Source organism: Pleurodeles waltl, chromosome 3_1, assembly GCF_031143425.1.
Source record: "Pleurodeles waltl isolate 20211129_DDA chromosome 3_1, aPleWal1.hap1.20221129, whole genome shotgun sequence".
In the NCBI taxonomy this organism is placed as follows: domain Eukaryota; kingdom Metazoa; phylum Chordata; class Amphibia; order Caudata; family Salamandridae; genus Pleurodeles; species Pleurodeles waltl.
This window is the reverse complement of record NC_090440.1, coordinates 1,347,380,506-1,347,396,240: the sequence shown is the minus strand read 5'-3', so window position 1 is coordinate 1,347,396,240 and position 15,735 is coordinate 1,347,380,506. Positions and strand designations below refer to the sequence as shown.

General features: G+C 42.5%; 1 protein-coding gene across 2 annotated transcripts in view; it reads left to right on the top strand.

Annotated features, from left to right (window-relative positions):
* The first annotated feature begins 757 nt into the window (after positions 1-757).
* The window catches only part of HYOU1 (hypoxia up-regulated 1), a 275,150-nt gene continuing 260,172 nt past the window's right edge, over positions 758-15,735 (top strand). For both annotated transcript variants that reach the window (XR_011201534.1, XM_069224805.1), the window contains exons 1-4: positions 758-931; positions 10,589-10,686; positions 12,228-12,321; positions 14,717-14,795. Coding sequence is in view for 1 of the 2 variants with exons in the window: in XM_069224805.1 (XP_069080906.1) it covers positions 10,617-10,686; positions 12,228-12,321; positions 14,717-14,795 (243 nt within the window). In the remaining variant the exon portion in view is untranslated. The remainder of the gene's footprint in view (positions 932-10,588; positions 10,687-12,227; positions 12,322-14,716; positions 14,796-15,735) is intronic.

Sequence of the window (15,735 nt, the reverse complement as noted above, 5' to 3'; positions counted from 1 at the left end):
GCTCCTTGCTTTGCAAGAACAGCAGACCTACACAGAGATTTGGGCGTTGAGATGTTGGACGACCATCTCCGCAAATTCAATGTGAAACTCTACAAAGGATTGGATCAAAAGGAAACCCCACTGATCAAGAAACTTGCTGACATTTCTGCAAACCCTTTTGACCGCTATCTGCGGCCCATCGCAGCACTGACCATGTGAACCAACTTCAACTGTGACAAAGAGTCACAGATCAATAAGCAAACAAAACAGCGATTTAACAAATCCAAAATGTATATGGAGTATTGAGGCTACCGCCTAGGTATCCAAAACAAATCACTGCCAGAAGGAATTTGACAGCCAGAGAAGAGAAAACTGGTTGATCATGTAACTATGTTTTTTTACTATTATTGGCTGCTGGAAAAAATAAAACATAGAAAAAGAAGCATAATCCTCGCCTCCATGTCCTTAATAGGAATAAAAATTATTTGTCGTGACTGCTAGAAAAATTTTGTTTTTTTTGTGTTACATGGAATTTCGTCATGTTCCTGTGTCAAACAACACCCCCTAGTCTAAGTTTTGTTGGCACTGTGACTCTCCGCTATGAACATAGAAGACGGACACTAGAACTAGTCGTTCTTCCGAACGTGTACTATACTTTCAAGTTATAAGATTTATGCATTTGATAACGTCATGTCTAACGTGTACCAATGAGCAGGCTCAGGTATCTAGACGGGCTTCCGGGCAGTCGGCACGTGGACCAATGGGGGCACGGGACCATGACGCAAACCGCGAGGCCGGGAGCGCAGCCAATGAATCGACGCCGCGTCCAGGCCTGCGCGGTGTAGACGCCGGGTAAGGCTGGTGGAAGTGTGCGAGAAGAGGATAAGAAGATAGGTAGGGGAGACCCCTGGTGCAAGGCGCGCGGAGGGACTCGTGTATACAGGGACGCACGGTAAGTGTGTGATTCTGTGTGAGGGCCTTATGAAAGGCATTGCTCAAGGACGGGCCACCTGTAAAGGTCTCCGAGGGACGGATATAGGGACAACGTGCTTGGACCTGTCATTATTAGAAGTGTTCAAATGGTGTTTTTGAGACTAGGGATAGGCATTGGGATGGGATTCTCAAGGCCAGATGGAGAGGCTATTGGGTCCATGCGAGGAGTGAGTCACGGAAGAGGGATTGATAGGTTTTCTAGCGTGCCTTGGTGGGGTTAGGGCTCGCGGGTAGCCAATGGAGGTGGCTGGGGCAGTTATAGGAAGATGGGCTGTGATGGGTCACACAAGGTGCATGACCGTCATAGGGAAGCGAGATGAGAAGGACGTTTGGTAGCAGGATTGAGGCTTTGAGGTGCGTTTTCACGTGTTAATCATTAGGGACATAGACGAGGAGAACCTGACATTGGTGGTGGGCTGTACTAGTGGAGGAGGCTGGGTTTTCTCATCAGGGCAAAAAGATTTACAAGTAACACCCCCTTTTATAAGGGTAGGGATATTGTACACCCGGTTTTGAAACTACGCCCGATGACCCGAATGACATGTCTATATGGCAGCGTAACCATCCCCCTTAAACCAAGGTAGTATTGCGCAACTTACTGCAGACATTCTCGCGCCATTCATTCCACAAGCACTTAACACACCAGGATGCGTTGTCCTAGAGCCGTTATGCTTATTTTGTGGTGTAGCATGAGACTCGGCCTGGATGTTTAACTGTGTGCTCTATGAGGCCTTCAGACCTGTCTTGGACATAAATAAATACAGCTACATGAAAGGTCACAGTAAAAATCATTTCGTGAGGTTAATTTGTTGGGAAATACGGCAGTGGAGCGGAAGGTTACGAAAGCGGGCTGTGGAGGGTAGGACTAGAGAGCTGTCCTAAGTGCTGGATCACATGGAGGAATGGAGGACAGATCCTTAAAGTGAGGGTGAAATGAGGTCTGCAATAGAGACTATAGCGTGGGTTGCCTACTAGTGCTCCAAATGGTAAGCATTTGAAACTCTCAAAGGTGGTGGGACTTGAATCCGTCGTAAGTTAATATGAAGCTTAAGATGCGGGTTTTCAGATGTTGGTGAGGTGGGATCTCTAATATGGTGTAGGGTCCACTGTGGAATTGAAGGCTTTGTTAGAATGTCATAGGGAATGAGTACTTGATAAGTCTCTAATGTGTAAGAAGGTATCACAAGCTCTCCGTAGTGGAGTGGGCTATCACTTGACCCCTAGCTGGACTGCTATCGTTGGGTGGGTGATGGGGGGGGGGGGGAGGGAGTAGAGGAGGAGATAGCCTTTAATCGTATTAGCGAATCTAAGGACCTGCCGTGGGACCCTACTGACCCCCAGATGGCGGTAGTAGATAGCCTAACGTAGCCCCACATGGAGATGTATGGATTTGTTGTTCCCAGTGGTGAAGGAGACGATTTGGTACCATTATACGTGTTGCTTTCAGATAGTAGACAGTGTGTGCTGCTCCTCAGGTCATGTGCTCGTTAATTCGTAGGACCCACATATTATACGGTAGAAAGGTGAGATTGATTTCTTTTTGTGTTCAGTCTTTTTTAGAGTGTAAGGTTCCAATGTCTTCTGAGATTGCACTTGGGTTAAGATTCTGTTGTGCTCGTATCTTCAAGAGGCGGAGGACCTGTATTTTTTTTCCATTTTTGTTCTGTGGTCCAGATAGATGTTTAGTTTGGCTGCCCAACCTCATGGTTTTGGATTTCTGTTGGTTGTGTGCGATGGTTTCTATGCTATAGTCATGCGGGGATGTCTTTGAAGCTCCGCCATGTGACTTTAGTCTAGTCACAGATCTGGAAACACCTTTCATACCTGACACACACAAGACCGTTAACACCGCTAGCCGCAGGCCCAGTGCATTTCAACACTCAAATCAACAGACCGCTCCATTCAAGGGCCCATCAGTTTCATATGCCCACATGTCCGACACAGCAATCACACCGACTTGTGGCTGACTGAATGTATGGACTGCTGTTTAGAAACCAGTGTGTGTAGTGACCAGCAGCAAGTCTTTGCTCACACACTGCCAGCCAAGCGCCAGTCCACGCACACCACCATCACACTTTTTTTTTTAACAAAAAAGAAAACACAAACCAGTTAGAAGTAAATACAAAACTAGAGCTACAAACACAGCTGAAACTAGAAACATCACTCTAATGCTAGCCGTGAAACTGAACAAAAAATATAAAATGTTACAGACGAGTCAGTTCACTTGTATGCTAATGGTTGTGCAGAAAAACTCTAGAACATGTGGGCACACACATTCCAGGTTTAGAAGGAAACTTGAGGCAGTGCCTACGACTCTTCTGCATGCCTCTTCACATACAGACTCTACATCTCTTACTGGGATGACGTTTTTTTTTTTTGGGGGGGGGTCTGGGAGGAACGTATTTATTAAAGTGGCAATCTTTCAATCTAGTCACATCCTTCACCACTCCAATTCTAGGGACTCTTGCCTGCTCCACTACAGCAAGACTGCCTGTCTCAGGCTGCTGAAACTGAAAAAAGTCATCTTTGAATCTGGAGAGCAGTCCTTCAATACAACGAAAGCATTGAAAGGTGGTAGATTAAACAAATTGTTAGCCAATTTCTTGTACCAAATGTAAACCATGTGAATAGCAGTGTAAGGTTCCAACCTCTGATCTACTCTATCTACACCACCCGTATGCTTTTTGTAGTCTAAAATGCACACAGGTGCGCACACTTCAGCAACCTGACCCCAGTCACAAGTGAAGTACTTTTGTCTTGGATCGTAGTCAGCATGTAGAGATCTCTCTTGCCTGAAAATTTCACAGCTAGCACTTCATCACTAAGCAAAGCCCTGCACTGTCACCTCTCAATGTGTTTTTTTTTTTTTTTTTTTTTTTTTTACACAGAAGCTCCTTTGGATAACCTTTATGGTTAGAGCAGACTGTGCCACAAAGAACAGTGTCCATTCTGAACAACTCCATGAACAATTCTACACCTGTGTAGAAGTTATCTACGTATATATAGTGACCTTTGTTAAAAACTCCTCTACGAAGTTCCCATACAATTTTCTCACCAACTCCAAAAGTGGACGGACAACCGGGGTGTTGGAGGGATGGGGGGTGAGTCAATAGTGCAATCCCTACTATGGTAAACCCTGAAATTAGACATATCCTGTGCTACTCTGACAGCATATACATCTTAATTCCATAACTTGCCCCCTTGCTAGGAATGTACTGCGGAAAAAAATCCAACGGCCTTTGAATGGGACAAAATACTCACCCACAGCTGTTTCTTTCCCTGGAAGATAGGTCTCTCAAAATCGATCTACAAAGTGATGGACAGGCAGAATCTTAAAAAGACTGCCACAGTAAGGGTGATCTGGTAGCAACGCTGCTACGTTCTCAACAAAATGCAGCATCAGAAGCAAATACTGATCACAACTCATGATTTCAGGAAATATGGTCTTTGCCATCAAGGGGCTGGTAGACCAATATGAAGACAGTGACGGCTTCCTTATCAAGCCCATCAAGTTAAACCCAAGAACTTACTCAACTCATCTAGCTTTGTGGTAATCCAGTGGGTAGCTCTAGAGCAGGTCTTATGTCTGGCACTGTTGTCCCTCAAATACCGTTCAGCATAAAAATTAGTCTTGCCAACTATCTCATCCAAAAAAACATTGTCCATAAATAACTGAATGAAATTTATAAACAAACGTTTTTCAGTATTCACTCTACACCCTGCGGCACCAGTAAAGGCAGGCAACACTAGGGGGATCCTAGAGTTCAGCTCTTCCAATTGGAAGCTTATCAGCTCCAGGTGTCAGATCAGATGTTTCTTGCTGCACTATTGGCACATCAATGTCCTCTTCTAAAACAGGCACTTGCTCCGTACCGAGAGTGGCCTTATAATCAGATGATTTCTTTCAGACAGAATATTCACTGCCAGAATCTTGCATTTCGTCCTCTGCTTCAGATGCAGAGTCAGTCTCAAAAATATGGCCAGCGGAAGAATCGAAAAGCATACCAACAGCCTGCTGAGTGGTAATCCCGCTGCTAGCCACAATCCTTACTAAAAAGTAACTTGACTAGTAAGTAAACAACAACCAACACTGTATAAAATAAGTAACAATGCATTTCCTTATCACAAAGACCTAAATACTCTAAAACAGTAGCACTCACTTGCCAGAGACATCTAGACTCACCAGCACCTACTCTGCACATGCACCTGAAGCACCAACAATATACCACTAAAAAGGAAACACAAAATAAAATTACACATAAGGCAACACAATACACAGCGTGCACAAATCCAAGAAGAATTTCACACACAATATAACATCAGCTAAATATGCTGCTAAAATTACACCATTTACAATAAACTCATTTATGTGTAGCAATGCTACTTATTTGGAGTAAACAGTAACAAAGTTTTTCTTACCAAACACATGCAACTACTTAACCTCAAAATCTACCAGTGTTGAAATTGCAAGCAGAAGTAACAGCAAAGGAATCAAAAGCTTTGCATTAAAATAAAAAGGAGAAATTAAATGTTATGATCACAAATTAAAATGATGCGCCAGTCCACACACACCACACCAGGGAAGCGCCATTTCATGCACACTGCCTGGCAAGCACCAGTCCATGCACGCTGCCAGGCAAACAACATTGCGTGCACACCACCAACCAAGCGCCAGTCCAGGTACATCGCCAGCCAACCGCCAGTTCACGCACACACTGCCAGCCAAATGCCAGTACATGCAGACCTTCGACTTAACTCTATTTCACCAAGCATTCAGAAACTTTCTCTCGTGTCTAGTGGTTTAGGGGCTGATGGCCCGGAAAAATGGCCAATCTGCCCCCAAGGGACGCAGAAATGGGGACAAATATTTGCCCCCTAAAGGGAAGCAGCCCTTGCCAAAGTGCAAAAAAAGACACACAAGCAAAAATCCCTGGTGGCCTAGTGAGTATCCCTGCTGCACGATCACGCCGCCATGCACGATTGTGCAGCAGGAATTCATTTCAAGAGACACTGGTGGAAAGGAAAAACTCTTTCCTTTCCCGCCAGCACCTCCTCGAAGCCCTCCCTGCTCCCCAGAGGAGCACTCGCATATTGTCTCCTCCATCACTGGAAGGAAATGGTTTTGCAGCGCTTCGACCCTGCTTTGCTGATGCCAGCATGTGCGCTGATGTCATCAGATTGCCAGGGGCAGGAGTGGTAACAGAAGCGCATTTGCTGTCATACCTGGTGGGACCATATTTTGGGCTAGCCCACGGGGGGAGCGCCAGCGGTTTCCCTGTCGGTGGGTGCCAGGACAACTGGGAGCCATCCTATGCACACACCCACCGTGTCGGCGGGCGGCATGGAACGGGTTAAAACACTGATACACTATGACAGTACTTTTGCCTTCATTTATATGCAGAGAGAGAAGTTCATTAAAAAAAAAAAAAAAAAAAGCGTGGAACTGTCATTCTGAATGCCCAGGGAGCACAGTCAGTGAGTAAGGTGGTGGTGGTTAAAATGAACAAAATATTCAGTAACTATTTTGTTACTTTTTTTCTATATCGGGTCTTTAAAACAAAAAAAAACCCACAAGCATGCACCCTAAATGAAAAAGAAATGCAGTTCAAATAATCAGTGGAAATGTATTTTTTCCCCACTATGAAACCTCACCTAATGTGATCAGTGCAGCGGTCTTTGCGTGACCAAAGAGTTACAGAATTAAATCCTGGGTGGCGCAGTCCGGGGTAGTGTCTTGTGTATTTATAGTTCTGAGGTCCGAGTCCGTGGCAAAAAGCACTGTGCACATGTAAATTATTTTCATCCGTATAATTTAGTTATAAGTAAACAGACTACACCTAGAACAGTATTTGTATGTGTCCATTAAAAAGGTGCAGTTCCAGTACTTACCTGATGGCATCCTTACGTTTCCTCTCTAGAAGAACAAATGCTTGACACTGTGAAGCTTCAAGTGACTCCATTAAAGTCCAAAGTAGCTCCCTAGCAGCCTTTATGTTTGATACTTAAGCGATTGCACAGGATTGAGCGATATGAGGGGCAAACTAAAGCCAAGGTCCCTGTAATTATGCAGCCGGGGAGGAGCAACTAATGTGGCCGGGTTGACTAAATTATGCAGCAAGAAAACGGCAAATTATGCATATATAATGCAGTTCATTTTGTGATATTATTGTTAAATGTTTACATTTGTTAACACTGGGCATTGATTTCACTAGATTAGTAACCATTTTACACCCTTATATAGTAATAAGTGACAGAAAAGTGACTAGATAACCTTTATGAAAGGCCCTTTACTGTGTGGCAACATGTCAGTGTTTTAGAAACTTTTGATTTGTGTGAGCTAGGAACAGTTTTTTATTTTTTTTATCTATAGATTATGCAATAGATTGTGGGGCAATATGGAAAGTCCATAATTATGCAGAATACACAGTGGCTGCAAAATCACATATTTCTGGTGGCCCTGACTAAATCACAATTATGGCTGTTTTACTATCCTTCTTTGCTTGCATATTGGGCCAGTGCACACTTGCTGAGCTAGTGTTGCTTTGGGCCTCAGAGGAATGGCCCACTGGAGGGGAAAATTTAAGCAAAAGTGGCACCTTAGTTTGGGAGTCGGATATATGGCAGCAAAGGGTATAGGGCAAGATGGGAGCCCAAGTTTTTGACAGAGGAAACCGCCTCCTGCACAAGGCAGTAGCTGTTTTTAGTGAAGCAGGTGCAGCAGCAGCTGTGTTCCATAGGTCATATGGACCCACTGGATCACAATTGTGACTGCCTTTCTCTTTAAAAAAAAAAAAAAAAAAAAAAGCATGGGGGTTCATTTTCCTTGCTAGCCTAACAACGAGAGCTGCCGACTTTGGAAGTGGGCAGCCAGGTTCATGTTCTGGCATAATCTCCATACTTTGTGATTCTGTGCAAATCACTCAATCTCCATGTGCCTTAAATATATAGATATGTAAAAAATGAATCTGACCTTGTGTAATGTAGCTGGTACTCGTGTAAAGTGTTAAAATGCCTTTGGGTCGAGTCAGCATTATATAACTCAAAGAAAAAGAAGGAACAGAGACCCCATTTCAAGATTGACTGATGATCAGGAATGGTAGAGAAGCGGTGGGAAAAAAGGCAGTGGAGCTAGGCTTCAGATGCCAGTAGTGCAGTAGCATTGTGGCCCAGGAGTATGAGGGGGCTTACAACACCCAAATTAAGAAGAGGAGCACAGTTTTATTTTTTTTTATTTTTTATTTTTATACCAATTCCTTTTTTTCTTTTAATTTGTCCTGTTATAAATCTCCTGTTTATTGTGGATTATGAGCTATAGAAAAATTTGCCATGAAATAATCCCACAAATTCCTATTCTCAACACGTGCTCCTCCAATTATTGCCTTAAAGTTTTGGAGGGGCGCAACTTCAAAACATTTTACTTTGGTAGGCTTGGGACAATTTTTTTTTTTAAAAGACCTCTGGTCAAACTCATTAATGATGAAAGAGGCATTTCATTCTTAAGCCCTTCCTACTGGCATTACTAATGTTTTTTTAGAAGGGGCGGAAGTTTGAGGTCCTTGATAGTCCATTACAAACTTTAGGTGCAGTAAATAGCAGCAGCAGCAGCAGGCACAGTATACAGGGAGTGCAGAATTATTAGGCAAGTTGTATTTTTGAGGATTAATTTTATTATTGAACAACAACCATGTTCTCAATGAACCCAAAAAACTCATTAATATCAAAGCTGAATATATTTGGAAGTAGTTTTTAGTTTGTTTTTAGTTTTAGCTATGTTAGGGGGATATCTGTGTGGGCAGGTGACTATTACTGTGCATAATTATTAGGCAACTTAACAAAAAAAAATATATACCTATTTCAATTTTTTATTATTACCAGTGAAACCAATATAACATCTCAACATTCACAAATATACATTTCTGACATTCAAAAACAAAACAAAAACAAATCAGTGACCAATATAGCCACCTTTCTTTGCAAGGACACTCAAAAGCCTGCCATCCATGGATTCTGTCAGTGTTTTGATCTGTTCACCATCAACATTGCGTGCAGCAGCAACCACAGCCTCCCAGACACTGTTCAGAGAGGTGTACTGTTTTCCCTCCTTGTAAATCTCACATTTGATGATGGACCACAGGTTCTCAATGGGGTTCAGATCAGGTGAACAAGGAGGCCATGTCATTAGATTTCCTTCTTTTATACCCTTTCTTGCCAGCCACGCTGTGGAGTACTTGGACGCGTGTGATGGAGCATTGTCCTGCATGAAAATCATGTTTTTCTTGAAGGATGCAGACTTCTTCCTGTACCACTGCTTGAAGAAGGTGTCTTCCAGGAACTGGCAGTAGGACTGGGAGTTGAGCTTGACTCCATCCTCAACCCGAAAAGGCCCCACAAGCTCATCTTTGATGATACCAGCCCAAACCAGTACTCCACCTCGCTGGCGTCTGAGTCGGACTGGAGCTCTCTGCCCTTTACCAATCCAGCCACGGGCCCATCCATCTGGCCCATCAAGACTCACTCTCATTTCATCAGTCCATAAAACCTTAGAAAAATCAGTCTTGAGATATTTCTTGGCCCAGTCTTGACGTTTCAGCTTGTGTGTCTTGTTCAGTGGTGGTCGTCTTTCAGCCTTTCTTACCTTGGCCATGTCTCTGAGTATTGCACACCTTGTGCTTTTGGGCACTCCAGTGATGTTGCAGCTCTGAAATATGGCCAAACTGGTGGCAAGTGGCATCGTGGCAGCTGCACGCTTGACTTTTCTCAGTTCATGGGCAGTTATTTTGCGCCTTGGTTTTTCCACACGCTTCTTGCGACCCTGTTGACTATTTTGAATGAAACGCTTGATTGTTCGATGATCACGCTTCAGAAGCTTTGCAATTTTAAGAGTGCTGCATCCCTCTGCAAGATATCTCACTATTTTTGACTTTTCTGAGCCTGTCAAGTCCTTCTTTTGACCCATTTTGCCAAAGGAAAGGAAGTTGCCTAAAAATTATGCACTCCTTATATAGGGTGTTGATGTCATTAGACCACACCCCTTCTCATTACAGAGATGCACATCACCTAATATGCTTAATTGGTAGTAGGCTTTCGAGCCTATACAGCTTGGAGTAAGACAACATGCATAAAGAGGATGATGTGGTCAAAATACTCATTTGCCTAATAATTCTGCACTCCCTGTACATAGTTGCTTGTTACAGTGTTGGTTAATAATTGTGACCTATAAAGATTAGTTTGTGTGAGTGAAAAGAGAGTTTTTAGTTATGAATATATTTTATTTATTTAAACAATCTAATTAGTGTCAAATTGTAATACATTACATGTACCCTAAAACTTGAAAGCTGACTCATCGAGTCTCTTTTTTTGGTATTAAACTATGTTTGGCCATAAGCATCTGATGTGCAGTGGACAACATTGGTCTGAATGCATAACTGTCTGTGCTTATCTGTAATAAAGTAGCCAACATTTTCATTTAGAGTTGCAAAAGACCAACAGAATATCTGTTCAGTTTTCCAGTCTCAGAAACTACTACGTGTGAACATAAATACTTCAAAAGAATGCCCAAGAGCTGGTGCTGTGTAACGAGGTGCAACACTAACTTTGGTTTTCTTGCTGTATGCAGGTCACAGACCACGTTGCCTAGAGTCGCCATGGAGAAGATTTTTCTGCCTACGTGTGTGCTATCCTTCCTACTTCTGGTCAACGTTCCATTACTGGCAGGTCTGTATACTACATTCTCTGACATACAACTTGACGTCTTTGTCTCTGGGTGGCAGTCAAGGACTGCCACAGATGTGTGGTGACCATGAATTATCTGTTTGGTTAAGTAAATTCATTAACAAAAACTCCACATTATTCTAACTTGGAAATTGGAGAAAGAAAGGCAGTTTCAGAGCGTGCCTAGGTGCATGTTATGTTAGCAAATTGTTGGCAATGCTCAATAGCATTTTGGCATCTTTCCAGACACTCACAACCTTTAGGGCTACTGCTAGAGTGCGGTGTTTGAGGGTAAAATGTAAGTTTGGTTAAGGTGGGTTTCTAGTTAATACATTGTGTAGTCTAATTCCTCCTAAGATGCAGGACAGAGCTCTTTTGTGCATATTTTGCATCTTCGTGGTGTTCCCAGGTGGACACTTCATCTGGTTAATTTGAGTAAAGATGTTAATAGTATGTAGGTCTCAATCTCAGTGTCATGGCCACTTTGGTTAGAATTCATTAAAAAGACACTAGAACATTTTTTTGATTTAGGGGAGTGCTGTCAGATGTTTTAGTCTGTTGTAAATTCTTCTGATGTTTTGTTGACCAGAACAGACAAGATGTTTATGTTCCACACTTGGTTGCTCATTTTTTTGCTGCCCCTGCCAGGAGGTCTGTGAATAACTGCTCACTACTGTTTGAGGCCTGCACTTTGACTAGGCTGAGATATCCTAATTTTTTTGATGTGTTGCTTTGTGCACACCTTAGCTCTCAAGCCTTTTATAACCGAAAATTAGGTCAACTTTGTTAGTTTAGAACAAACCCTAGCATCAGTGCAATTTCAGAGTTAGAGCAGAAATTGCTGTATGACATTTTTGGTACATTATGTACCTTGAACCTCTTTCCTGTGATACTCCGCCTTGCGTTTAGGCAAGGCCACCAACAGGAGGTTACTTGTTAACAAATCTATCACCACAGACTGTTACTTAAATATGAAGCCTCACATGGGTAAACCTCTCACTAAGATTTCTGTTTTCACTTCACTAAAAGTGTATGCTATGTTGGAAGGGTGGAACCTGTATGGTTTAGTGAGAAGTTGGTGCTTGCTTTCCTTGACGTACATAGTTTTTTGTGAGTGAGCTTTCCTTTGTGTTCATCCTAAGCAGGTGATCAAATCACAAGAGAACCCCAACCACGTTGTGGATAAACCTGTATATCTAGAAGGGCATAGTTTACCAATGCAAGCTTTTATCCTAGCAAAGCCATTCAGTTTTTATTACATTTGCAATAGTGTCCTAGCTCCACTATTTAGTATTTTATTTTTCCTCTTTAATTTTGGTGTCACTTCCCTGGCTCTTTTTATGCCCTTTGACAACCGTACCTCTTAATTCCACTTTTACTTAACTTACGTGAAGCATTTTCAGAACAAGTTGAAAAAGTTATGTATTAAGTGTCTTTTGTAAATGCACAGACCTATCGGAGCCAAATCAGGTCACTAGTAACTACACTCTGGTGGGAGGTCGGAAGGTGTCGGCTCTCTACTCACTTTTGTTTGATCCTTGCAGAATCTCTGGCTGTAATGTCCATTGATCTTGGGAGTGAGTGGATGAAGGTGGCCATTGTGAAGCCAGGAGTTCCCATGGAGATCGTTTTAAACAAGTAAGAAACATTGTGTGGTTGAAACTATCTGAGCTCTTTTTATTTTAGAGGGAAGGCAGTGAATTTTTTTATTTTTTTTGTAATGCTTGGAACACCGTACATGGTGTCAAGCAGAATATAGTGCTAATGTTTGATTTACTTTCTATATTAATGCTGTTGGGAATTATATTGTGGAAAGTGTGTAAAGGTAAAACTTTGCCTATAAGAATGTCGATTATTTTTATTGAAGCCTAAGGTCGCATTATGTGGGGAAATGTTTCTCAAGGTTAAAGGTGTAAAGGAATAAAAATAAGCTGCTTAGTGAAGGAGGCGAACTATAAAGATTGCTCTTCGCTTGGAGATGAAAATATTAATTTGAGATGGCTCAGGAGGCTGTAGAACTCGTAGTCTTGATGCAGCCCAGATGGCTTCATGTTGTAAGTAAATTACAGCTTTAAAAGTTCCTAGTAGGGTGTAGTAGGCTATAGTTTAAGTGTGGCCACTGGAAGAAAGTTCTGTGTGCCACCATAAAAGATATAGTTTGTATATCTGACGGAATCATGTGATGGTTAGAGTATATTTGTAGAGGTTAATGATGATGAGAGTACCAAAGTTAATAGCCTTACCCATGGCTGCAGTGTTTGCTGGGGTTGGCCTAAGACAAAACTATTAGCTTTGTCTATTTTGCTCATCTCTAGAGCAGTTATGTGTTTTGTGTAATGGGTACTGCTTGAGTGTATTCAGGACATAAGCACCAGGTGGAAGTGAAAGATTCTAGTCCTACTGAATAGTAGGATTATGGTGTTTTGAATTGTCAAGGCTATGCAGTCTCGAATGGTAGTTGAGCAGCCCAATAGAAGATTGAAGTGGGGGGGATAGAAATTAGTGATTTCAGTGCCAGCTGCTAAGAGGCATTTTGATGTTTCCTGTAGAGAAAAAATATATAAGTGCTAGGTGAGGTAGTGCTGTCTACAGGTAATAGGAATGGCGGAGCATTTGGGAAGACCGGAAGACTGAAGAATCAATTGGAGGGGTACACAGAACCAACAGTCTTGAGCCTGTGATGCTGCGGGTAGCAAGTGTAGTGGGTGGAGTGGTTGATGGTGTTAAATGCAACAGAGTAGAATAGCTGTGGAAGATACCATGTGATGGTGGGTTGAGATGATAACATTACGCCTGAGTGCAAGTCCTTTTCGTGGAGAGAAGCACTTGCAGGCTGTACCGAATACAATGTAACAGTTTTTTTTTTCTCCCCGTTAAACCCTATTTTTTTGGGAATGGGTGGTGGCAGGGGAAATACATCTGAGGTGCTATAGGCGAGAAAACCGGGCTGAGGAGGATCTAGGGCCATGGGCAGATATGCTGTCTGGCTTTACACACCATGAGGGTACTATTGCTCTCTGGCTCAGATGGGGAGAGGGCTAGCAACATTGACTGGGATTGAAACTGTACCTCTGGGGACCCTCAATTCCACTCTAAACATTTCTTGAGCTAACCAGATTTTTTTCCTTCTGTATCATTGTGGAGGGCAACTAAGGTATATTCGTGTGTTCTAGATTTCCCTCTGATTAGACATCCCTGCTGTACCTGTGGTATGGTTGAAGATAGCTGTTGTCCTCGCAACTGTTAGCAAAGTTTTATTACTGTCAAAATGCTAATAAAATGTCGTTAAACTATTTTTGATCTAGCTTTTTGAGAGGGGAAGTCAAAATCTAGATTGGAGTTTAGGGATATGAGAAGTTGGCGTTCTGCTTATTTATGGAAGTTGCACCAGCATAAATCTAAAACAGGATAGGAGCTGGTGCTTGAATGCGGACGTTAGGAGAGAGAAAAATTTAGAGCCGATGCTTCATGAAGTGGGGTCTGAACGGTAGCACTGTGATCAGGTTGTTGCAGACTTTAATATACAAATTGGCTTTGTGCATTGGTTGGATGGAAAGAGCAGATTGTTGAAGTGGGTTGTGATGCATGTGGATGTCTGAAATGTGATTGGCAGCCATAGCATTGAAAGTAGCACAAATTGTAGTAGGAAAGCAAGAGAGAAGTTGGAGGCGGAACAAGATGACTGGGTGGTGGCTTTAATACAAGTGGCCATACAGTTGATTCCCCCCACCTCCATGCTCTCAACCCACCAGTGGGGGATGGTTTGTCTCCTTTGTCTGAAAATGTTTACAAGATGTTGCCTGCCATGCAGAACTTGCTTCTTGCAACAGTGGATTGTTTTTAGGCTTCTGTTTGTTCCTACTGTGTGATCAGTGAGTGTGATTCTCCTGTGTAGCTTAAGTTTTTTTTTTTTTTTTATTTTTTTTTTTTTTTTTTTAAGGTGCTTATGTTGTGAACTCCAAAGGGAAAGTGTGGGTTCAGTGGATAGTTCAGGATTGAGTTCTAATTATTATTATTATTTTTTTAATTGTAGAGAATCGCGGAGGAAAACTCCGGTTGCTGTTGCTCTGAAGGAGAATGAACGTCTCTTTGGAGAGAATGCAGTGGCAATGGTAAGCTTTTTGCCCATTTGAAGATATTTAGACTCATTTTGATAGTTCAGTATCACTTTGTTGTCTCCCCTCCCCCACACTCAATGGCTACCATGGTAGAACTTTACCTCGGAAGAAGCTGCTGCTCTTTACACAGCGGGGCTGTGAGCTCTATCTATTCTCGCTTTGTGTTCTTGGCTTTTTCTTGCTGTTCTTTATGCTATGTCAAAGTCCCTGTTGCTAAAGAACTTGTAACACTTAATCATGATGTTTGAGAGCCCGACCTATTGTGTACCCCAGAAATATAACCGCCTGTAGGAAGCTGGCCTGGTGTATGGTGGGCACCTAAGGTACTTACACCTTATACAAGGTCCAGGTAGCCCCTATTAGTAAAGTGTTTGCAGTGTATAGAAACCAGTCTCTCTAGAGGTAGCTGAGGATAAGCAGCTAAGGCGTGGCTAGGAGACATGCAAAGCTCATTCAGTACCACTGTAGTCACACTGCACTTAACACATGAAAGAAAACACTCAGTTGTACAAAAATAAGGGTACTTTATTTTTGGTCACACAGTACCACAAAGTATTAGAGAGGTAACCCTCCAATAGGATATACAAACTATATTCACTAGTAAACAGCAATAGGCATAAAAAAGGTTAGAAAACAGTGCAAATGCAGTTAGATAATAGTGTCCATAGGAGGAGCCCAACCATATAATAAAAAAAATGGAATGCAAATACAGAACTCCCACCTAGATAAGTGGAATGTGTAGAGGGGAGCAGGGAATACTAGAAAACCAGAGAGGTAAGTAACCCAGTACCCCCAGCAATCAGGAAAGCGGGAGTAAATTACTGGAATTTCCCCACACCACCCAAAAGGAAGAAAAGAAGATACCCAGACAAGACTGCAAGAAACCAGTGGTGGATTCCTGGAGAGGAAGACCTGTGGCGAGAGGGGACCAAGT